This window comes from Girardinichthys multiradiatus, chromosome 3 (assembly GCF_021462225.1).
Source record: "Girardinichthys multiradiatus isolate DD_20200921_A chromosome 3, DD_fGirMul_XY1, whole genome shotgun sequence".
In the NCBI taxonomy this organism is placed as follows: Eukaryota; Metazoa; Chordata; class Actinopteri; order Cyprinodontiformes; family Goodeidae; genus Girardinichthys; species Girardinichthys multiradiatus.
This window is the reverse complement of record NC_061796.1, coordinates 28,565,521-28,589,943: the sequence shown is the minus strand read 5'-3', so window position 1 is coordinate 28,589,943 and position 24,423 is coordinate 28,565,521. Positions and strand designations below refer to the sequence as shown.

The following is a 24,423-nucleotide window of genomic DNA, read 5'->3' as shown; positions in this document are numbered from 1 at the left end:
TAATTGTGAGGATTAAAGTTAATGAAAACCTAAAATTCAGCTTCTCAGAAAGTTGTATATATTTGATTTCATTTTTGTCAGCAGGACTGGTCACCATGGTTCTCAACCAGAAATGATGAGCTCTCTGGGTTTGGGGTCAGTCTCTGCCTCAGCCGGAAGAGTTCAAGTAACAAAAGACGGCGCCCCTGCAGGCAACAAGAACCGAGTCACTCTTTTTGCTAAAACCTTGTTTTACACTTGAATTCATTTTATTATATTAAATAAAATAAATAACTCTACACTCTAGATAAAGAAACAAATGAAATAATATCAGCTGATTAGGATTTTTTCTCTTCCCTTACAAACGGAATTAATATATATTTTATTTTTGGTTTATCAGTATTTTCAGGTGTCGGATTTTTCTCTTTTTTAGGAAAATCATTCTAGACAGTAAAAAACGTTCTAATTAAAGGTCGTCATTATTAATAGTGCCCCTTTCCTTTGCTTTTTGTAATTTAAAATGTGGTTTAATGTATTTTCCAGGTCTGTAATGATGTTTTGTTTCTCCTCCCATCAGCCAGCAGCTTCCGGTTCGTGACCAACGTGGGTTTTTTTCTTCTTCTTCAGACTCTTTGCTGGAGACGCGCAGACATGCCCGTAAGTAAAAACACCGTCTGTAAAGTTATAATTATGCGATAAAGAGTGGTTTCACCTTGTAATAAGACGGTATTCGGGTCAGTAGTAGCGTTTTATTCATGCGTTGGTTTGATGTTTCGTGTTACTTTAACGTGAATCTGGAAATGTGAAGCGAGGCAATATGGCGAAAACACGTGTTTTAGACAGAAACAACACGCAGTGGTTTGTGTCGGTTACAACACGTTTAAAAACCTTCTTTAAAAACAGATTTAGTTAGAAAAATGGTTAAACCCGCCCCGTGGTTCAACATTAAAGCGTTATCATGGTATGTTTTTGCAAACGATGGCTTTTTTTGGATTTAACGTGTTCACATTTTAGAAATAAAACGCTAAACTTTTGTAGTTTTTTCCCCCTCTCAAAAGTGCATTTATTTAGTGTTATAAAACAAAATATCTCATATTTCTAAACACTTCTTGATTTCCTTCTGTCATGGTTCCTTAAAGTGAAACCTATAATCAGATCACAACCTTTGCTGTAATCATCCTGTTATAAAAGCGTTTTGTCGTACATTTCCACTTATACTGAAATGATAAAATAATAATAAAATGACGGCTATTGCATATATAGTAAATCTTATGTGATTTCCCACTAAATTATGCAGTTTTTCTTTTCCAGCTTGCAAAAGATTTGTTGCACTGCAGTCCTGAGGAGGAGAAGAGGAGACACAAGAAGAAACGGCTGGTACAGAGTCCTAACTCCTATTTCATGGATGTCAAATGTCCAGGTGTGTGTTAATCTATAAATTAGTGTCAGATTTAAGATAATCTGTAATCTGTAGGAGGTTTATTTAACAATCTGAATACGTTTTGCCTTTATGTGTTGCCCTTTCTCTGAATCTGTAGTGATCGGGGTGTCAAATAAGGCAGAAAGTGACTCTTGTGGCTGTATACGAATGAGATTTCACTTGAATCATTTACACAAACAGCTGCAGGGACACACCAGTAATCAGACATTCATGTGATGTGTTTCTTAGTGTTTTTTGGTGTGCATTTTGCAGGTTGCTACAAAATCACCACAGTATTCAGCCATGCTCAGACAGTAGTGCTGTGTGTCGGCTGCTCCACGGTCCTGTGCCAGCCGACGGGAGGGAAAGCTCGCCTGACAGAAGGTAAAGAGACAGCCGCAAGCTCTGTTCCTGGAAAATCCTCTTCACTCTGGCACTTTATGTTCACACACCAACTATTTGAGACGCACAGATACATATTTAAAATGTAGCAGGGTGTTTATTTCTCTTTTCGCTCGATCATAGCACTTGTTTATATGTTTGCATTATGTAACACCTCCCTGGTTGTTTCTGAAATAGAGGGCAGCGTGTTCCCAACAAAGAAGATTTGTTTTTGCAAGAGCTGGACAGTGTGTTTGAAAGGCCTCTCCTCTGAAGGGTTTACCTCAGTGATGAGTGATCTAGATCTAAAATGTTATCAAGGTGTTTGTAGGATTTATTACAGTAACAATAAAGGTATTGTTTTTAGTAATTTTTTTTTTAGTGCTCTGCATATAGTCAGAACCATAAAAGCACTAATATTACTGTAAAAAGAAATCTAACTCATTATCACATAGGGTGCTTCAACACACCAATAACAATTAGCAGTGAAACTGTGCTGCTAAACATTACAGAGTGACTGTGTGTCTTGTGTTTTGGAATATAAACGTATTTATTGATGCTGGAACAGCAACTATCCTAATCATACCGTCGGTTTCTGGGATTTCTTCCCCAATATGCGGTTAACAACACAATATAATATTGTCCATCTCTTAAGTTACACATCAGATTTTTTTTAATCTAAATAGATGTCTGCATGTAAATGTATGGAACTGAGGAACACTTTTACGTTCTTATTTGTCTCTGTCCTGTTCTCCAATAAAGTCCTAGAGGGCTTAGGTTGCATGCAGGGTGACATCCCACAGTCATCAGATGTCAACACATTTCTTTGGGCAAAGGAAACCAGGAGTCCTTCGGTGCTCAATGTCTATTGCATATATGGTTGAACCCAGAAGTTTATGTATTCTGAATGAAAAGATGGAGAACATATATTTTTTCTTACTGTCTGACTTTAAATCAGACCAAACTTTTCCTATTTTAGGTCAGTTAGGGTTACCAAAATTATTTGAATTTCTGTCCCATCTCTGGGGCAGGATTGGAAAACCTGTGGTGTTGAATATAAAATCGTTTGAACAAATGAAAGTGGAACAAGCGGTGGGCTGTAGGGACTTCAAATTTTCTCACAATATGTTGTGATAATAAGGAAAGTGAAGATGCAAAACTATTCGTTTTTATGTAACTTTATGGCTGTGACTACATGTCACAGCAGTCATAGCGCCACACACACAAAAACTGCTCTTGAAAAACACACCCATTTAAAATAGGCTTCTTGATGACACCAGTCACATAAATTTTCATCACTAAACTGCACACAGTAACTGCATTTAACTAGATTGTTTAATTTATTAATGCTCTCATGGAACAAACAGTGGAGAAACTTTGTAAAATTGCAATTCCGTATTTTCCGCACTATATGGCGCACCGGATTATAAGGCGCACCTTCAATGAATGGCCTATTTTAGAACCTTTTTCATTTATAGGGCGCACCAGATTATAAGGCGCATAGAATAGAAGCTACTGCAGTCAAACGTTTGACTGGGGTTGCGTTATGCATCCACTAGATGGAGCTGTGCTAAAGACAATGTCAACAAAACAGTCAGATAAGTCAGTCAGTCAAACTTTATTAATACACTACAAACCAGCGTTCTGATAACTCCATTCACTCTCATGGTAAGGTCTCCTCTACATAGAATCCTATTGAATAGAGCCAACCGCACGTTAGGAATGCATTGGAGTCTATGAAGTTGAAGTTGAAATCAAACGTTAGTTAAAACATGAAAGGGAACTTTTCCCTGATTCAATAAACACGTAAAAGAAACAGTTTGATGCACTAAATCAAACGTTAGTACATTCACAATATAGTAGCGTTAACTGTTGAATTCTCTCGCTGCTGCTCTATTCCCATGTTCGACTGCGTAGCTGACAGCCTTGAGTTTGAACTCAGCATCGTAAGCGTGTCTCTTGAAAGGTGCAATTTTGGGGTCGTTATACACACACAAGTGGTGTTGGACTAGGAGTAAGCACAGTACAGGTGTTTACCGCTATTACTTCGGCGACGCCCCTGACTACGGTAGTCGTAATGCTGTAAGCGGTGCGGCTTTGTAGTTTACCAGTCGTACTGAAACATTTTGACAGAGCGCCGTGTACAACCAGTATGGATTAACCAATTAACCAATTGATCCATATATAAGGCGCTCCGGATTACAAGGCGCACTGTCATTTTATGAGAAAATTAATGGTTTTTAAGTGCACCTTATAGTGCGGAAAATACGGTATATATATATATATATATATCCGTTTCTGGAGTTTTCAGACATTATGAATTGGAGATTATCATTGTCGCAATAATTCGAAACTCTTAATAAAAAAGTGTTCACAATAACTATAAACGATACAATAAATGCTCACTGCTACGTGGAAACTTCAGACATCTGGAAATTGTATCTAAAGATGAACCAGACTTGTGGAGGTCCATATTTCTCTTCTTGATATCTTAACTGATTTCATTTGGGGTTTTTTTTTTTTTTTTCTGTGATGTCACACAAGGAAGCAGTTTGTTTGGGTGGTTGCGTTTTATTACATCCACTGGTGTCTGGTTAGTTAAGCTTGTTCAGCACACCCATTTTCCATCCTCACGATGTTGTTTGTTCAACATGTGTGTTTGTGTTGCAACATGTCTCTGGTTAACCTCTACACCTTTGCCTCTGTGTTGCCCTTTCATGATATTCTCCATGAACAGGGTGTCGATCGAATTCAGGGTGTGAGGAATTCATCATCATTGATCCATTTCTGCACAATCAACTGCAAGCGCAAACCTTTTTACTCCAGTTTTCCTTCTGTTACATCTTCCAGCTCAAGAGCGGTTGGTTTAATTTGTAAAACTAAAGTGTAGAAAGGGCTGCATGACTCTTGAACCAGTAGAAAAAGTGACGAATCAGTTTGTTAGTGAATGAGCTGAGGGTCAAGGTTTGTTTTTACTGACACTCTCTCCCACTCTATCATGGGCTCCGCTGCCCTGGTAACTAACAGCCTCTCACTGATTTGTATGGGTGCAGCCTCAACCTTTGGCACCAGAATCATGCTTGTTTGGGAGTGATTCACTCTATAGAAAAAGGCAGATCGTAGCAGTTAGCACTTGTTATGCCCTTCCAGTGAGTCATCTCTCTCATACTTGTATGCCTACTTCGGTTATCACTCTGTTTCAAACTGAAATGGATTATTTGACTAATTTCCCCCCTCTTTCCTGTTCTTTCAGGATGCTCTTTCAGGAGAAAACAGCACTAGTCTGACCAAACCTGGCTGCACAGTTGAGAAGGAGAACTTGATGGACATCAGGTGACACTGGCAAATATGTAACTTGGGGAAAAGGAAAATGACAACAGGGATGAGTCCTGCTGAAGTGACTGGCCTGACTGGAATCCCTTAAACATCTAATACCTTCTGATTTTTTATCTCTAAATAAACCTGGGGTTCTTGTGATTAAATCATGTCACATTTGTCATCCTGTTTGTTGCTCTTTAACCTTTGGCAGTTCTTGAATCCCACACCCCCTCATCGATGAGGTGTATTTAATTTGAAGCTCTGGATCAGGATTCATTGCTTTAAGCCACTAATTTATAGGAAATTGATGTTTAGATATGAGGTTTTGCTACTTAACAAAATGGATTAATGCAGATCCTTTTTGAAAACACTAACGGTGTGTCTATGAAAATGGAAAATCTGAGGCCGAAGCTACAGATTAGCTTTGCTTTTATGCAAGTCCGCAGTGAAGACTGTAAGACCAGTCTTCATCACGCTGAGGATTGTTTAAGGAAATGCCGCACCCAGAGGTGATATGTTAAATAAAAATGAGGAGTTTCGCTGTAAGGTTGAGCATTCAAGCCTCCTGTGGGAATTAAGTGGGATGAATTGAGTTAGGAAGGAATGTGAATATTTGAAGCACCTTTCTTCTGAAGTTTGGGGGGTTGTTGGCCATCTGTAATGCCTTTCGGGTGAACACTAAATCATCTGAAGGGGCAAATGATTCAATGATAATTTCATTGTTTCTTATGCTTCTTGTGGCTTGCTTGTGTTGTGTGGACACAACTTGTGAATAAAATCATGGGAAAAGTGACTGGTGTTATTTACTGAGTGACTAACACAGGATTTGTATCAAATACATTCATCAGCAGCCATTGTGAAAAGTTTTTCAGATTTTTTTTTTTTTTTGCCTAGTTAATTGCCCATTTAACCATTTGCTGTCAAGTGCATTAAAAATTCAACAAAGGTCTGACCAATAAGCAGTAGCGGTTCTCGCATGAATGATTTCACCCTGTTGAGTCCCCTTTCCAATGCTGCCCTGGGAAACTGCCTATTTTATAACAATATGCCCTCCCCTCTGGTGTCTGAATGATGCAGTAACTCAAAAGCAATTTTAAACAAGGACAAGAAAATAGATTTCCATAATTTGCAGCACTGATCTGGAAGAGGACTGAAGTAAAATCAGACTTCCATGTAGTCTTAAAAGTATTAAATTAACTTTTGGTATTTTTCCAGGTCTGAATAAGTACAGGTACATCTCAATAAATTAGAGTACATTCAAAATGTTAATTTACTTGAGAAATCCAATTATAAAAGGGAAACCTATACATTATATATATATATTTATTACAATTAAAGTAACATCTGAAGTGTGTATTTCTCTTTAGCTTGTGGATTGCAACAAAAAAAAAAGAAGCCAAAATGCAGGTCTTCACTAAAGTAGAATATTGCATCAGATCAAAAAAGGGATTTCTAATGCATAAATGTTCCCTCCACAGTCATGGGGAAGACTACTGACTTTGATACCTGGCTAGCAGACAGTCTTGACTGGTCATTGCTGCTCACAAAGTCCTGCACTGAAGTGTATTAACGGAAAGTTGAGTGGAAGGAAAAATGTTTTAGAAAACGGATGCACAAGTAACAATAAATGCAGCCTTGAGAGCAGGTTGAAGCATTGCAGAGTTTTGCATAAATTCTAAAGGCGTGGACCCCAGCCAGAGTAAGACCTTCAAGAGCCATCACAGTCCGATGTATCCATGAGATGGACTACAACTGTTTGATTCCTTCTGACCCCGATTTATGAGAAACATCTGGGCCATGGAGAAGAGGAATGAATAGATTGACCTAAATTACTGAAATAAGTTGACTTTTCTTTGATATTCTGATTGACATGCATCTGTGTGTGTGTGTATATAAAAATAAAGATAGATAGATAGATAATGAGCATGGAGAAAACAAAACATGGGGGCTTCCATACTTAATTCTGCATTACGTTTCCTAATACCCAGAATTCAAGAAATTAAGCTGGTTAAACAGATAGGGTTTTTCTGTTACTTTGATAGAGAAGTATCATCCTAAAATGTTTTTTTAGTCAAATAGAGGCTGTTGTTTTTTTTCTTTGCTTAAATTTAAGTAACTTGTCTATTTTACTTGTAATGATGAACATAATGCATTAGAATTACCTTGTGCTGTATCGAAGAAGAGTATAATCTTGTGGTTAAAACAATGGGCTCATGAAAAGCTGGTAACTTAATTATTTATTATTACTAATAATAACTAATTTATTATTATTATGCATCGTTTGGAAAAATCCAGGAAATTGGAGCCTGGAAAAGTCTGTGGAGATGAACAAAACGGATTGTAGAGAAACCCTTCAAAATATAAAGCGGCTGAAACCAAATCTTCAAGCTGGTGCCAGTTTTAACACTGCAGCACAGCTAGCTGGCACGGGAAGTTGGAAAAGTGGCAGTCTAAAATGCAAATAAATCTCTTTAAGGGTCTTTAAGATTGTTTGTGATATATTTACTGATTTTTGTCATATGTCATCCAGCCATTTAGGTAGATAATAGCTGTAGTGACTGCAGTAGTTTTCAGTGTTACTCTTGCTGAGGATAAGGCTTTAATTATGGCAGTTAGTCATGTGCTGCCAGGACAGCAAGCCTGTAAAAAGGCAAAAAATTAGGTTCTTGTATTGATTGACATATCTAAAATGAAACACTGACTCCCAAAATTAAAGTGCATTCATCCTCACACAGATTTCCTTTATTAGATTTAATTTAAAAGAAACAATATTTATGTAGATATTTCTTTCATTCAGGAACATTGAAGCAGAGTTTTTAACAAATAACCTTATATTAGTTCAGACAAAGAATCGCATTTCTTGCATTTTGTTAGCTCTGTAAATATTCTCAAAGAAAGCATAAATGCATGCCTTCATCAGCTTTTTAGTTCATTTAGACAGGTATTCAGTGTTAATACTTAAATAACTGGAAATGGGGAACAAAGACAGGAAAACCTTAAAAAGCTTGAAACAAGTATTTTCATGATTTTAGACTTTTTGAAGCCATTTTATTTTGTGTACAGCTAGCGTGCTTGATTTATTGTTGATTAATTTGATTAAACTGCCAAAAGAGATGTTTTAGCTTGTGTTTCTCTCTTATAGGAGAAACATTGTTCCATACATGTTGTGTCTGCAAAACCTGTTCAAGTATCTAAACCCTGAGGATGAATGTGCTTAGTTGCAATCCAGAGAGAGCAGATTAAAATCTCCAAATGAGAAGAATAAACTCAGATCTGGTCTGTGTGAATACCAAGGTGCTGGAGAGACATTTGCATGCTTCAGACACCCCGAGGTCTGAGCACACCATTACGAAGGGCCTGATCTGGTCAGCGCTGACATCAGGTGGCCTGCAGGCACGCAAGCATCTATTGGACATCAGTGAGCAGCTACAGAAGAAGAGAAGGCTGACCCTGACAGGGTCTCAGATGGAGAGTACAGCTGAAGCAGCTGGCTCAAACCTTTCCTGAAAACAGACTCCCAACATCTGTACACAGCTGCAGGCGGTGAAAGGCAGCGGGACAGAACAATGAATCTTCTTAAACCACAGATTATAAAGAGTGTTGATGCTGCTAAGTATAAAACGTTGTCACTAGAGGGCGCTAAACTAATGACTGCAGCTCCACTTTACTGCCATTGAAGCCCCTAGAAGACAAATAGGCCAAATAATTATGACATCTGTTTTTGTCTGCATTAAGTTTAAAATGTATGTGTTTGTTTAGTTTTTCAATTGCTGAATAAAACATTTATTAGCATTATAATTTACCCCCGAATATAATTTAATTTGATGCTTACTTGCTTGTATTAGTGGCATTTATCCATGTTATATTCTCTTCTCTGGATGTTCAGCAGAGCAAGCTGGTGGTGATAATCTGAGTTATGTGTCAGGGCCAGTGTGTGTCACAGGCAGAGTAGAGCAAAAAATGGCATGAAAGGATCAATGGTGAAGGGCAAAGAAATCTGAAGAAGAGAGAATTGAGTTTTTTCAGTGCTGATGTAAGCTGCATGCTTTCTTTTCCCTGCATGAAAGAGAGCTATTGAGAGAGAGAAAAATCAAGAAGCAGAAAATGAAAAGATGGTGTAGAATGTAGGTTCTGTGAATCCAGCAACAATTGATCAAGGTTAGAGCTAAATATCTCCCCTCTGACAGAGTCCAACTGGGCAAACTCCCACGCTGGGAGGAAAAAACCTTGTATGGAACCAAAGTGAAGAGTACATTCATCTGAACACACTGTTCAAGCCTCCTCTTCACCAAAGACAGAGTCATTACACATTATAAATAACTGTGGTGAATGCTGGTGGGGAGGGTCCGGCTGACACCATATCTCCATTATATCAAGCTTCAGCACAGAAGAGACACCTGTCAGCATCGTCCGGGGGAGGAAGATGTCACAGGTTAACACATGGGCATGAAGAATCATTCACCAAGCAGATCAAAAATCTTCATTTACAAAAAATGTTCTTCGTGTAAAACCCATTCTGTAGACAACAATCTCATTATTAATCTTAATAGTAATCAAATAGATAGCATATGTCAATAATTGCAGCACCATGATTTTACTGTCAGCTTTTATTCGTTGGTGCCAAGATGAACTTGAGTCCTCATCCAGCCCAGTTTGTCCCAACTCCAGTTGTTTAAAACTTTTTATACTATTGCTCAGACATTTTGAATGATTGCTTTCACTTTAGATATGGGTAAGTCTAGTTGAGCAGCTATTTTCATGGAGCCATTTCCTGGTTCATGAAGATCAACACATGGCCTTACTTGAAAGGCTAGTTCTCATATCCCCATTTTGAAGACTGTCTAAATCTTAGAGTGAATTAAGATCATTAATTCAAATTTCCTCTCATCAACTTATAATAGTTTACTTAAAATGAAATAAGAGTTATATTCAGTAGCAATACTGATATGGGCAGTCACCCGATGAGGCATTAGAAGGGAGAGAAGGTCGCACAAGCAAAATATAACCTCTGTGAGTTGCGTTTCGAACAGATTTTTTCATTCATTGCTTTTTTACATGAACTATCAATGAGGAGTTATCTGTATATGTCACAGAGTGTAAGACATTTTAGTCCATCCAAGAGCTTTGATGAACTTCTTAATTATGATTGGTTTGGGGCAAAGCAGAAGTAGGGACTCACACAGAGCGGCATTTATGCAAGAAACACACCACTGTTCATATTTATTGGATCAAAATGGTTAGAGTTGAAAACTATTATGGCGCTGGTGATTTAAAAAAAAATGTTTGAGATGTTTTCCCAACTGAATAAATGTTCTCAAATTAAAAGGCAAGACATTTTTACGATTAAGAATACCAAACTCAAACATTTAAATTTAGAAAACAAAACCATGAGCAAATGAGCAGCTGAAATTTAACATTAAGTAAAAACACTTAGATTTTTACATAATGGCATTTGGTGCTTTGTGTTGACATGATGGACAATCAATTTGACTGTCTATAAAATATATTCTTTATTTATTAAAAGTAAATATTTCCATTTTACACACTTTTTTGGAAATTATACTTAAAATTTGTGTTTTCCTAAATTATTCTACATTAAACAGTGTCTGCAGTGTGAAACAACTCTTTTTACTATAACTATTACAAAGAAACTAGAAATCCCTTATTGTCGCTCTGCACAACATGTCACAGAAAAATACTTTATGGCTGTAAAAGGTGAAACTGGAAATCTCAGTGCCCTGGGGTGAATATGTCCTGCTGAATATAATCTTACAAAGAAGCTGTCCCTTTTTTTTCCACAGTCACACAGTTGATAAATTAATAAACATTAGCTTAACAACACACACACACACACACACACCCTTCTGCTGGACTCAGGGTCACTGTGATGGATACTTCCCTTGAACAGCCGTGAGCATTAAAAGTCTGGTGACCGGGCGGACACAATTTGTCATGTCAGTTTGCCAGAGCCTGAAATGAATCATTCCCTGCCGTGGCTATTTCCTGCATTAATTATTCCAAATAATGTGGCTTAAATAGCCTGAACGCAATGAACGTCTCTGCGTGTGAAGGAACATTTATGAGCAGATGTTTGAAGAGTCACAAGGATCTGATGTGGTCAAACTTTTTTCCTTTCCTGATCACAAAGTACCAGTCATAGATCTGCAGCTTTGACATTTGATTCATTTAAACTGATTAACTTACACCCAAATAGGTACCTTATTGATGCAATTTGTTGCTCTGGATTGTCTTTAGGGGTAACAGAGTACAGCAGATTGAATGAAAATTTGCCTCACTTTTCAGATTTTTAGTTTTAAACAAAACTTTAAAACGTATTGTTTCCCTTTCCCTTTACATTATTACATTTTTGTGTTTGTCTATCACATAAAATCCCAATGAAATACATCCAAGTTTGTGGTTGTGATAAAGTCCACAGGGGTATGAATACTTTTCCAAAGCACTGTGTCAAAGCAAATGAGTAGATGAAAGGGGATCAGACAGAACACAGGCTGTTCCTTCGACTGACTAAGAGTGTCTGAACATGGTGCTTGTTTTAATAATTGCAGGCAAGCTTCTTGATTTGGCTGTGGCAAAGAGTAATGTCTCAGACTGAAAGATGTTAGTATTTTGTCAGTTTCTGACAGAAAAGTGGTCTTAAAGATATATAAACAACTTTATAAAAAAGGTCACAGTGATTCTCGGTTAACCAAGGGGGCCAGACATGACCAAAACAATCGATCAGAGTCAGACTGTCATAGAGTGCTGATTTGTTAGTGGAGCAATGTGCAGACAAGGCAGTGGGAGCCACATGGTGAGTGAAATCGTCTTTCAATAACATAAACTGGTAGACTTACAGGCAGAGGAAGGACATGGAACAGAGGCAGTAAACAGTCTTGGACAGGCTAGGCATGACAATCAGGATCACAGTGGCGACGGACATGGAGCATGTCGTTAGCAGCAGGGTCCAGTGGAGAGCAATGAAAGCCAGAGAGTTTAACTATAGTGGCAGGGTGGAGAAATGACCAATTAACAAGAGGAGCTAATCAGGTTAGATGAGCAGCAGCTGGTGGCAGGGAGAATACAGATCAACTGAAGGAGGGGAGGCTAATTAACATAGATATGTGCGAAGACTGATCACACATCTAGTGTCCAGGGAAGTAACAGAAATATTAAAAACACATGAATGAAGCAAAACCCTAATCCACCATGAATGAACTAAAATAGCTGCAACTATAGAACATAAACAGGTAAGTGCAGAGAATCAGACATGAAACTAAAAACTCAAACACGGGTGAATCATGACACAGACAGTTGTAATAGTGAAGGACAGGGTAACCTGCATTACAGAATGTGGAGAGGAGATCAGATCCTATCTTCCAGGACAGATTTCCATCAGTTGAAAAAAAAAAATACTGTTTATGTGGTTGAACATCAAATTATGCAATGTGTATAAATGTGGAAGCAATAACAACAAACTCCCCATTCATAGCAGCAGGCTTTATTGCACTGACACTTGCTTCTTCTTCCTTCCCTATATTTAATTGCTTATTCACTAATGCATTCATTCAAGCCCAATAAAGTCCCATTTATGGTCAGGTAGGTCTGGGCTCTTCCCCTGGAGGCATAATCAGAATCAGAATCAGAATCAGAAAAGCTTTATTGCCAAGTACGTTTTTGGACATACAAGGAATTTGTTTTGGCGTAGTCGGTGCAATACAATACAAATTAAACAGTACAAACATATCTACAATATAATATAAATATAAGTGCACAGTTTTAAGTGAGTGAGAGTAAATATAGAGCAGTATAAGATGCAAGAGCAATACAACAGTGCAGGTGATCATTGTGCAAGTAAGCAGGAGTCCAAGCTGAGCGTTAATGTAACGCATAGAGTTACAGGTTACAGGTGTCCTGTCAGCAAAAAAAGGGGGGGTGTGGGGGAAGTTAAAGCAAAACTTCCATAAAGAGGAAGGCGGGGGGAACATACGAGAAAATACACAACAGCAGGCAATTTACAGTCTCCGGTGCACCTGACCCACATTTCAGCGGAGAGGAAGACAGCGCCACAGGAGAATCAACTCATTATGCATGTGAATACCAGCAAAACAGCCGTTTTGGTAACGTCATATTAGTAAATAAGAGACATCTTGTAACAAATAAAACATGTTTTTTAATCCAAAGAAGACTCTCTAAATTTAAGTGATCTTTTGTGGATTTGGAAATAGAAGAATGGATTTTTGTAAGCTAACTAAAACCCACATTAATGGGAAAGTTTACCATACTTGTTTTTTCTGAAATCAGCTGTCGTTATGATGATGCACTGATTAGAAATACATTTGTCTGAATGTAACTCAGCATCTTTTCATTATCACATCCCTTCATAGGGAAGCTAACTGGAGAGAGAAAGAAAGGGGGGCAGAGGGAGGAGAATGTGGCAGAGAAGAGTTCAAGTGAATACAAAATGGTAATTTAACCCTGTCTGTGTGTGTAGTTGCCTGTTTGTGCATGCACCTGAGCATCTGTGTATGAGTGTAGGAGCATGATAAGCAGAGGATGCTGTAGCTCTAGCAGGAGGGAGGTATGATAAAAAAAGAGCAGAGGACAAAATAAAAAATACTTTGTTCAAGACCTATGGACAGGAGTTGCATCAGAGTAGGAAGGAATAAGAAGTAAGCAAGGGAATAGTCTGAAGGACATACAGGGAGCTCACTGGGGAGGTAACACGGTGTTTAACCCTATTCTTCAACGGGCCAGAAGATTGTACTGCAGCAAACATAAACCTGCTGTCAATACAGTGCATCTCAATAAATTACTGTATCCTCAAGTAATTAATTAAAATCTGACACATTATCACATTAAGTGATTTAGTATTGATGATTTTGGATAGCACAACTAAATAAAAGCTGCACGGTGGTGCAGTTGGTAGCACTGTTGCCTTGCTGCAAGAAGGTCCTGGGTTTGATTCCCGGCCGGGGGTCTTTCTGCATGGAGTTTGGATGTTCTCCCCGTGCATGCGTGAGTTCTCACCGGGTACTCCGGCTTCCTCCCACAGTCCAAAGACATGCCTGTTAGGTTAATTGGTAACTCTAAATTGCCCTTAGGTGTATGAATGAGTGTGTGCATGGTTGTTTGTGTGTTGCCCTGCGATGGACTGGCGACCTGTCCAGGGTGTACCCTGCCTCTTGCCCATAGACTGCTGGAGATAGGCACCAGCTCCCCTGTGACCCACTATGGAATAAGCGGTAGAAAATGACTGACTGATTTAGTATTGATGATTATGGATAGCGCAACTAAATAAAAATCCCCAATAATGGGTTCCCAGAAAATGAAAATATTACATAAGAACAATTAAACAAGACAGCTAACTTAACAGTTGCCTACCTGACTGTCACTGACCTGCTCCAAAAGGAGGTTCAGCCATAAAAGCATCGATGAATTCAGTGCCTCAAGAGTCACTCCTGAATCAGAGACGAAAGTAGCATCTTAACTGGGCTAAGGGGGTTTAATGACCATGGCATCACTGTGCTTAATTGGCCCGCAAACTCTCCTGACTTAAACTACATATCGTACTGTCATGAGAATAATGAGAGACACCAGATGAGCTGAAGGTTGATATTCAAGCAACCTGGGCTTCCATAACACCACAGAAGAGCCAAAGGTTGATCGCCTCCATGCCACGCCGCAGTAATTCAGTGCAAAAAAAGCCCCAGTATTGAGTGCTTCTATGGTGTGGACACATTTTCACTGGGATTACTTTTCGGTATTACACATTTTTTAATGGATTTTATGTAATACTTAAATTTTCCGAAAAACAAAATTTTGAATTTTTTATTAGTTGTAAGCCACTATCAGCAAACATAACTGTGTGCAATATAAATATACATATGTATGAGCTTCACGTTTTGAACTGAATTACTGAAAAAAATTAACCTTTCAGTGATATTCTAGTTTATTAAGACACACCCATAGAATGTTTAAAAATCTAATTGGGTTAGATGGAAATCATTGCTGACACATGGTTAAGCCACTCTGAAAACAGAGTAAAATTGAAAAAGGAAAGAGGAAAATAAGTGAAATTGCACCCTGGCTTTAAGTTTAATATTTGAGGAGTTCCAGGTAACCCATTTCTGTCATTTAAGTCAGTGGAAGTCTCGACAAGGGAGAAGGAAAAATCCAGGTCCCCAAGGTATCTTTAAGAACCATGTCTCTCCCTTTATCTCGATTTAAGCGAACAGCATGAAAAATAGGTTAATGTACAACCTCCACTTTTTCTAATGCAGCCTGTAGGTATGTGGGTGGTCAGTGTTGCTATGAAGACGATAATGTATGATTTGCTTTAAGGTGACAATGGTGAGGTCTAGCTCCACAGCTGCTGCTCTCACAGGAACTTTAGTCACACATACTTAATTTTGTAATTTCAAGATGGAGTTTGATTGTGTATACAGCATTTAGTAGAAGTTACAGGAGTACCGTGTTGTGTCCATAATAATATTGTCCCCTCCAAGTTTTATATTCTCGACAGGACATTTATAACCATTCGGCATTTCTGTCTTCTGTTCGAATGCTGTCATTATTATGGGTAATAATATTAGACAGCAGTATGTATATTTATATTGTTATGCTAATGGTACTCCAAACTAAAAACACATATTAAAATAATTTAGACAAGGATATATTAGATATTTGTTGTTATTGTTACACACAGACAAAACTGAGGCTGTTGCCCATGGATGTAAGCACATAACATAATTAAAAGAAGCAATGCTTAAAAACCTGTTTTGATGACATTATCTGAAGTTAAAGAACATTGTTTTGTTGGAATAATGTAATATAGAAAGATAAATTCACAACCATTCCAGATAATGAGATACAACTAAATTATCTTGAGACAGAACAATAACAGAATAATCAACTTGTTTTTTCAAGAAAACCACAAGCCTGGCTGCTGCCAACTCTCGGAGCATGTCATCACTCAGGCTCTACTTTGTTTCACTTTGGTCACAACATCTGTGAAGAAATTCCCATAGCATGATGCTGCCACAACCATGTGTCACATGGTAGTGACATGGTAATGTGCAGAGTTAGTTTTTCTTGCTTTGCTTGTAGGCAGAACAGCTCACTTGTGCATCTGACTGCAGTAACTAGTAGCTGAATTTATACAGAAAATAAAGTACACCCAGATGGGCTTCTGGGGGCAGCTGGTTGTAATAGATTTTATTCAGGAGTATTGAAAAAGAGGCTAAGTACCCTTATTTTATTTGTAAGGGTAAAAAAAAATGCATCCTTATCCTTCACTTCAGTTGTTTTCTACTAGATGCCGGTCTATCTCATCAAATCCTAATTAAATACCTTCAAGTCAGTAGTTGTAACCTCTTGTTCAAGAGGTATGAGTACCTTTGCAAGCCACTTTATATAGACATATTTAGCTTCTTTAGATGAATCATTCACTTTGCAAAGTAAATGTGTCGTTGAGTGTGCAGTGGTGCTTTAAGAATTGTTTGAATTGGAGCCTTGGAAATTCTGGTTTCTTTCCTTAGCATTGAAGTATTTATCTTTTCATCATCGCCACAGCATCCTCGGAGTCCAACTGCCAGCGAAGCATCTGAACTTCTACCTTTTATCAGATACACATTTGTAACTACACAACTGTAGAAGTGTGAATGCAGTCTCTGTAAGTTTAGCATAAACGCATACAGAAATACACACATATCTGGGCCTTAATGAGGGAGAATATGAGTGGCACTGTAAATGCTGTAAAGCCTCTCAAAGACTTACAGTAACAGGGTGCTGATCAGCTCAGTGCTGTGAGGTTCCAAACAGGATCCAGTCTCCTGCTGACAGAATCTGGTGACATTTGGCCTGATTGTTAAAGCGATGACATTACATCTGACAGCCAAACCACATGATCACAGGTCAGCACAGACAAGTGATAATGACAGCCTACCTTAAGCACAAGCATGCCTGGCTCCTTCTCCACTTGCATGTCACACACACACACACACACACACACACACACACACACACACACACACACACACACACACACACACACACACACACACACACACTCTTGTTTTGCTATATGTAGTGAGGACCATGTGTTGACTCCCATTGACTTCCATGGATTTTCAGTCATTTTCAACCTTTTCTATGCCCTAACCCTGACAATAACCCTAAACCTAACCATTACCAGTGCATGCCTAACCCTAACCTTAACCTAAAGTCAATTCACATCTTAGTCCTAAACCTAACCGTTAGCAAAATAGGTCGTGAGGACCAGCAAAATGTCCTCACTTTGGTACAAACGGTCCTCAATTTGATGGTGAAATCGGGAAAATGGTTCTCACTGTGATGCCAAGACAGGAACACACACACACACACACACACACACACACACACACACACACACACACACACACACACACACACAGAGTCACTTGTAAAAACCCGTTAGTCATCCTTGCTGATAAAGGAGAAGACAAGTAGTGTCAGGTCTTTGCTTTTAGTTCTAATGAGACAGGTGGCCTCCTCTGACCAGACAGAGAACAGTGGGACACCATCAGTTCAGGAGGATCAGCATGGCTGGAAGAACAAGGCTTACAAAGAAATCTCACCGCTGAGTGCAGATGACTTGCATTTCATAATGACTCACAGCATTTAGCATTTTTAACTTCTGTCAGTCTGTACTCAACACTTTAAAGGTAACTCTGAATTACTAAGTAAGTTTAAACCAGCAGAACAAAGTTCTGGGGTGGTGGAGCCAACATGCAAGTATATCCATGACAAAAATAATTTGTGAGATTAATAAAGTTCTCACAAAATGAAACTTTATGTTTCTTTTTTCTGAGCACCATACAGTCATGTGAGAAAATTAAAATACCCAACATTCAATTTTTAAATTAAGAAATGTTTCCATATTGATGTATTTTCTTTCTCTGCGAAAGCCAGTGATTTAATTGCCCTTAAACAACACAATGGTCCATGTTTTGCTCATTAAACAAAAGATATACACAAAAAAATGTGGTTTCTTGTGGAGGAAAAAGTTATTACTGCCCACCCTGTAATAGCTAGTCTTACTCCTTTAGTGGAAATAACCTCACCAAGACACTTCTTGTAGCCATCCACTAGTTGTTGGCATTGGCCTGAGGAAGGTTTGCCATAATCCACATTTTTAGCTGGGTTAATTTCTGGTTTAATTTCATTTGCAGCCCGATCCCATCACCCCACAGGATCTCGAGGAGATCAAGATCTGCACTTAGACTCTGCCCAGGACCTTCTAACCCATAGTTTTCAGGCTGTCCTTGGTAGATTTTATGGTATGTTTTTATGTCATTGTTATGATGCAGAGTTCATTTCTGCTTCAGCTTAAATTCGTTTTTCAGATGGTCTCACATTTTCCTCAGGGCCTGCTGCAGCAAAGCATCTCCAAACCACTTCCAGCTCCATGCTTCGTTCATGTGAGGCTTTATTCCTGGAAAACTGTATTTGGTTCCAGTCAAACATGCCCTCTGTTCTGGTTTTGAAGTAATTGTCCTGAGAACGTTATTCCACAAGTCCTTTCTTGTTCTCTCTGACAAACCTTGGTGTGGCTTTCATGCCCTTTTTTAGAGAGCAAATATCTCCTCCATGCACACCTTCCATGATAGTTAAACTTGTCCAGTCTGTTTCTGCTCGTAGAGGAATGCATTTTAACATCAACAGTAGAAACCTAAGCTCTAAAAACCTGCTGTAGGTCCTAATGTGATATTTTATCATTATATTTTAGGGCTTTTGGAGATTTATTTTTGCGTCTTATGGTCTGCTTTCAAGAGGAACTTGCTTGGACAGAGACCTGGGGCATGTTGATAGTTGTTTCAAATGTACTCCACTTGAATTGGATTGACTGATTTCAAACTGTTTTAAGAGGTCTTTAAATCCCTTAACACACTTGAGGGCTGTTACAATCTTCTTTGTGACGGCATCAGGCAGGTCAGGCTAGTGTTCAGGGATTGCAGTCAGGAGCACACCAAACTAAATATCTGAATTTAAAACAGGTCAAACTTTTAAAATGCTGAGTAACGATGTTCGTTATGTACATGTTTGATGTTTGACATTTTCAGCGGGAATAAATGTGGGGGCGTCAAAATGTACTCCACAGCAGAGATATTTGCTAGTTATTATATTGTACACAAAAGCTATTTTTCCTCAAAAACACACAAGATGAAGCATGGTGTCTTGAAGGTCATTCAAACCACTCCACCACTTTAAGACCTTAAATTTCAAACGATTGACCACATCTGTGACGACAAAATTCAGTTGGCTCCAAGCTTCACTGGCCTGAGATCCAGTGCTTTATTTTCACCCTTTCACACTCACTCACAGGAGTTTATTTTTGTTAGCAACTTATTTGTTTCACATATGTAGGACAAACTCTACACATTTCAAATGTTTAATTTTTGGAGAATTACCATTTCCCCTCAGTGGTGGGATTTTGTCTTTCTCAAAGTGCTGCTGTGGTTTTCCTGCAAGGTTAGGCAATGCTGAGAGCTCAGCCATGCTGTCAGCTCTGGCTGACTTGACGAGTGTTTATTTTACACTTCACTTCTAATGTTGCCGCACGTTCATGATGGCCATTAAGTGAACAGCTAAACTCTCTAGACTTTCACAAACAGTTTGACACCAAGAAATGAGAAAATTGCTTACCAACATCAAAAGTTATATTTTACAGTGGCTCTCAGAAGTGCACACGCCCCTTGTAAATCAAGACTTATTAATTATTTCAGAATTGTTTCTGCCTTGGTTGCATATGTGTGCACACTTTCAGCATCATACATCTTGGTTAGGCCATATGTGTCTATTTAACCATACAGAAGTTCTTCAAATCAACCAGATTGTAAGGACCACTCTTTAGGAAACCCCACAAATTTGCTGTCAGATTTAGTTCTGAACTCTTTCTGTGTTATTTTTTTCTTTCTTTGTTGATTTACATGTATGCTTTGACTGTGATGTTGAATCAAAAATCACCCTCTTCACCTGGAGCTTTCCAACAATATTATTTAACCTGAAAATGTGTGTTTTTTTAACTGAGTTAATCTGTTTTCCTTCCCAGCTGAAGGTTTTGGGTCAAAACTGACTGGTATATAGAAATATTCCATCTGAAGTGAATAAACCCAGAGCGTGATGCTGCCACTACCATATTTTACTGTGGGTGTGGTTTTGTTTTGGTTATGGATGGTGGTGTTTTTATGTGAACTTACGTTTCGAAGTTGTGGCCCAAATGTTTAGGTTTGGTTTCATCACACCATAACACATTGTAACACAAGGTTCTGGGAGAGTTTGGCCTGGTTTGTATGTTGTCCTTTAAAAAAGGACAACAGAATGGGAATTAGCCACATCCTGTCTAGACAATGTAATCGCTGTACTAACATTATCTTTGTCAGCTACAATGTCTGATGTTCCCGTTCGGAGTGATGTGAGATGTTTTTAACTGGACTAAGTGCTTTTATCCAAAGAGCTCCACACACCGACTCTTATTCACTGACAGCACATCCATGGCAACAAGCCACTTGAAATCTATTGTCTTACTCAGCATGTGGATCGAAGACCAAACTTTGTTATTAGTGTCCAACCTGCTGAGCCACAGCTGCCAAGAATTTAAAGGTTAAACAAGCACTTCATGCAGGAAATTTATCGGATTTATTATTGCTTTTATCCTGCATTATTAAACCGGAAAACCTGTGTTTTAAAATCTGTTTGCCATTTCTTGCTTTTGCTTTTAGTTAAAACTTTTTGTGTGGTGACATTTTTTTCCCTGACACAATCTCATCTTTCTGGCTGAAATATGAGCAAAAACATCTCTCTATATCCATTATATCTTTAACCAATGCTGCCCTTGGGTCAGTAATCTGCACAGAGTAAACGTGTTTACTGCAAAATGGAGGGAGGTCGACACACATTCCCTTGGCCCTAATATTATGGAACTCAATCACAGAAATTCACAAAGGCAGATAAAATATAATGAAAACCCCCTGGAGGCAGGAGGGCCTGCCAGCAAACAACTCAGATGACAAACACATCACATCGGGGTACATACGCTGGATTGGCCCCGGGCAGAACAACGCCTTAGGCTTTCACACTTCTGTCCCTCTGTTTTATCTCTGGGCAAAGCATCCAACAGGCCAGGTTTATATGAAGCAGCATTTATGAAAAAGTAATCAGTTTCATCTGTCGAGGAGACATAGGCCCTTCCTGAGTTTTTTTTTCAATCTATAAACTTTCAGGGTGACGTGATCACCTTTCAAGCAAGTACTGGTCTAAACTCGGATAATATTAAATCGCTAACTATCACAAGTCATACAGCCAGTCTTCCAAACTAAATTTTGTTGAAAAGGGGGCCTTGCCTTCCATGTAAACAACACAAAAGTGGGGCTTAAAAATGAAACGTAAGAAGATATCTACATAAACATGTCTATTGATGTCTGGCTGTGGTTGAAAGGCGGATGAGGTTGATCAGAATTGGTCCACCAAGCCTGAATTGTAACCCTAGTTTAGACAAAACATCTGTGGGATTGATTGTCTGGCAATGTCCAATTTTCTTTGTATTTTTACTGACTATATAGAAAAAAGACTGGTAAACTTTAAAAAACATTTGAAAGATGTCCACTGATGTCCAGTTACTGGAGAGAAGGTGCTTAACCTGATGTTCAGATTTCACTAAACCTAGATTAGTGGAAAAAATGCTTCCTATTTAAAAACTTTGGGTTTTCAAGGCATCTGGTTGTCCACTCACTTTTTGAGAATCAACTTCAGTTTGTCAGTTGTATTAGGGAGTTGTCTGACCTCATGCCCAAACGTTTTATGCCATGATCATAAAGACAATTCATTGTCAATTTTGCCTTGTGGCACAGAGCTCCATTATGGTGGGAAATACACAGATCATGAAACTCCAGATTTGAGTTTTTGAGACCACTTTTTATTCATGGAAGTGTTTGAGGTACAACTGTGAGTAAGCACAAAACATGAGCTACATGGATTGTAGCAGGATGCAAATTTTCCAGATGTCACATCGGAAAATAGCTTTGGACCATTCTTCTGGTGTCCGTCCTTGTAATTCTAACAGATTTTAATTTATGCTGACAAATCTCCATCTGACTGTACATACAGATGCCCTCACACAAAACCCATTCCCAATGTTAAACAAGCTCTGCACTGGTGGCATCACAACTCCACAGCACACTGCTCAGGAAGAGACAGTTCTGTTATTTGATGAACTTTCTTAGGTTTCATGAAGATCTCATCCAAATGTTTTTGGTCATTTGAAAAACTCTTGTTTTAGGCTAAAATATTCTTAGAACATGTGAGTACATTTTGATGTGGACTGATGATGGCTACACACTACTAATTTACAGCTAACTCACACTTTGTGCCCTAACAAACCACAAAAAGTCACATAATAGTCGTTAAGAGTAAAATGGCAGGAAAAAATGTACAAGTGCAGAACAGTCCTACAGCGGGACTCATTGAACCATCTAAACTGCAATTAATTTGTTAAACCTGCTTATAGTGCCATGATCTGCCTGTGTTAGGAGTTTTAGTTGCCTGATTTTTCTGCTAATGTTGTATTTTGCAGTTATTTTTTGTAATTATGTGAATTTATATTTTGTTAGATTTCCTCCCCATTGTGTATGTTAATTAGTCACTTTTATTCTTAGATTAGGTTTATGGTTCGGATATTTGTTACTTCCCTGGATTTTTCCATGTCCCTGCTCATCTGTGTTAACTAGTTTTCCTCCTTTTGTTGCCCTGCATTCTCCCTGTCACCAGCTGCTCCATATTTCTCCTGATTACCCTTCTTGTTCCTTAATCCATTCTCCACCCTACTTCTGTATTGATACCCTCTGTTTTTCATTGCTCACTACTGGTTCCTCTTGGCTACTACCTGCTCCATGTCTGCTTACCTGGCTATGTTCCATGGCCTTCTGTAAGTTATTAGTTCTATTACTATTGAAAAAACTCACCATGCGTCTCCTCATCAAACCCTGACATCTAGCTACAGCAGTGGTTGCTGTTAACGCAAGAACAACATGCAATGCTACCTCCTACATAAGCTGTGTTGTTTTAGCCAGAAAAGATTTGGCTGGTTGCTTATTTAAAGGTTTTCCTCCAAAAAAAGTATTCTGCTTCACGATATTTAATGTACCATTGTTGCACTGACTTGCAGATGAGGTGCATATTCCAGCAGATTCAGCTTTACCAATAGGTTTCTGAGACTACTTTGACAATTTTGCAGCACTTAAAGTTTGATTTCATCTTTTTAAAAATACATTTCATGCTTTATTTGCCCCTTTAGAAATTAATTAACCACCTTTAACATTGATAAAGTGTTTTGTTATCAATTAGATTCATTATAACACTGTTTATTGGGCTATTCATTAATTTAATCCTCATTTCCTTTACAGGTGTACAACTAATAAATAAATAAACGCTTGGAAATTACAAATTGTTTTCTTTGAGAAACAAAACAAGTTTTATAAACTGTAATGTTTCCTGTTTATATTTCCCTTGATTTACTCCAGACTTGATGGAGAGTCTTTACAAAAGGCATAAATCTTGTTTTGTAGACCAACAAAACAAAATCTAGAACCTAAAAGGCAAACTGTAAAAACATCGCCAAAATGCACCTAATTACACTCAGACTAAGAAAAGCCAACTCTCCTGTTTTGATAGAAGCAGTACTAATGAATATGGAGGAAGATAAACACCAAAGATCACCTCATTAATACTCTACTGTCCCTGTGGCAAACAAACATGGAAAGGACTGCCTCGTCCTGTGCCTGTGCTTTCTTCCTGAGACATGAGCTGAAATGAACGACAATGGATGTAGAAACGCACAGAGCAATTCAGAATGCATAGCCTTTGCAGAGGTCAAGGTTTTCATTGTAACAACACAACAAGCAGGGCCATACTGGTGCAAAAATACACACACACACACAAAAAAAAAAAAAACTATGGGAAAAACTTTGTTGCAGTCCAAGCATGGCATCTCTGGGGACACAAATTTTATGGTAGACAATTCGAATAAAATAATACATTTAATAATATCTCCAAAAACTGTTTTACTTTTGTCATTGAGAAAATATATTTTAAAGAGAAATACATTTAATTGAATACATTTGATTTTAAAAATTAAATAAGAACCCACCCTTCCACAGATAACTGTCATTTGCTTTTTTTGACTACATATCTTCTACCTTGTTTGCCTTTGTTAGTTGGTCAACATTTCTTTGACAGCCCTAAGTATACTTTTCCACACTGTCATTAAATCATCCTTAACTTTTCTTGTTTTA

General features: G+C 38.3%; 1 protein-coding gene and 1 non-coding gene across 3 annotated transcripts; both read left to right on the top strand.

Moving 5' to 3' along the window:
* The first annotated feature begins 556 nt into the window (after positions 1 to 556).
* Positions 557 to 5,891, top strand: rps27.2 (ribosomal protein S27). 2 transcript variants are annotated; one of them, XM_047360645.1, is made up of 4 exons: positions 557 to 636; positions 1,291 to 1,399; positions 1,673 to 1,783; positions 5,034 to 5,891. In XM_047360645.1, the coding sequence occupies exons 1-4, from the start codon at positions 631 to 633 to the stop codon at positions 5,060 to 5,062; spliced, it is 255 nt and encodes an 84-aa protein (XP_047216601.1). In that variant the 5' UTR covers positions 557 to 630; the 3' UTR covers positions 5,063 to 5,891. The 2 variants fall into 2 exon arrangements, with proteins under 2 accessions (XP_047216601.1, XP_047216602.1); XM_047360646.1 differs by lacking the exon at positions 557 to 636 and adding an exon at positions 922 to 940.
* Positions 1,483 to 1,614, top strand: LOC124866431. The gene has a single exon (XR_007037812.1). It is a non-coding gene; the product is annotated as a small nucleolar RNA SNORA13 (small nucleolar RNA).
* Positions 5,892 to 24,423: the final 18,532 nt, after the last annotated feature.

Bases quoted from the DNA above. Each gene is read 5' to 3' on its own strand.
- rps27.2 (XM_047360645.1), top strand. The intron at 1,400-1,672 runs GTGTGTGTTAAT...TGCATTTTGCAG, and splicing joins CATGGATGTCAAATGTCCAG to GTTGCTACAAAATCACCACA. The intron at 1,784-5,033 runs GTAAAGAGACAG...CTGTTCTTTCAG, and splicing joins GAAAGCTCGCCTGACAGAAG to GATGCTCTTTCAGGAGAAAA.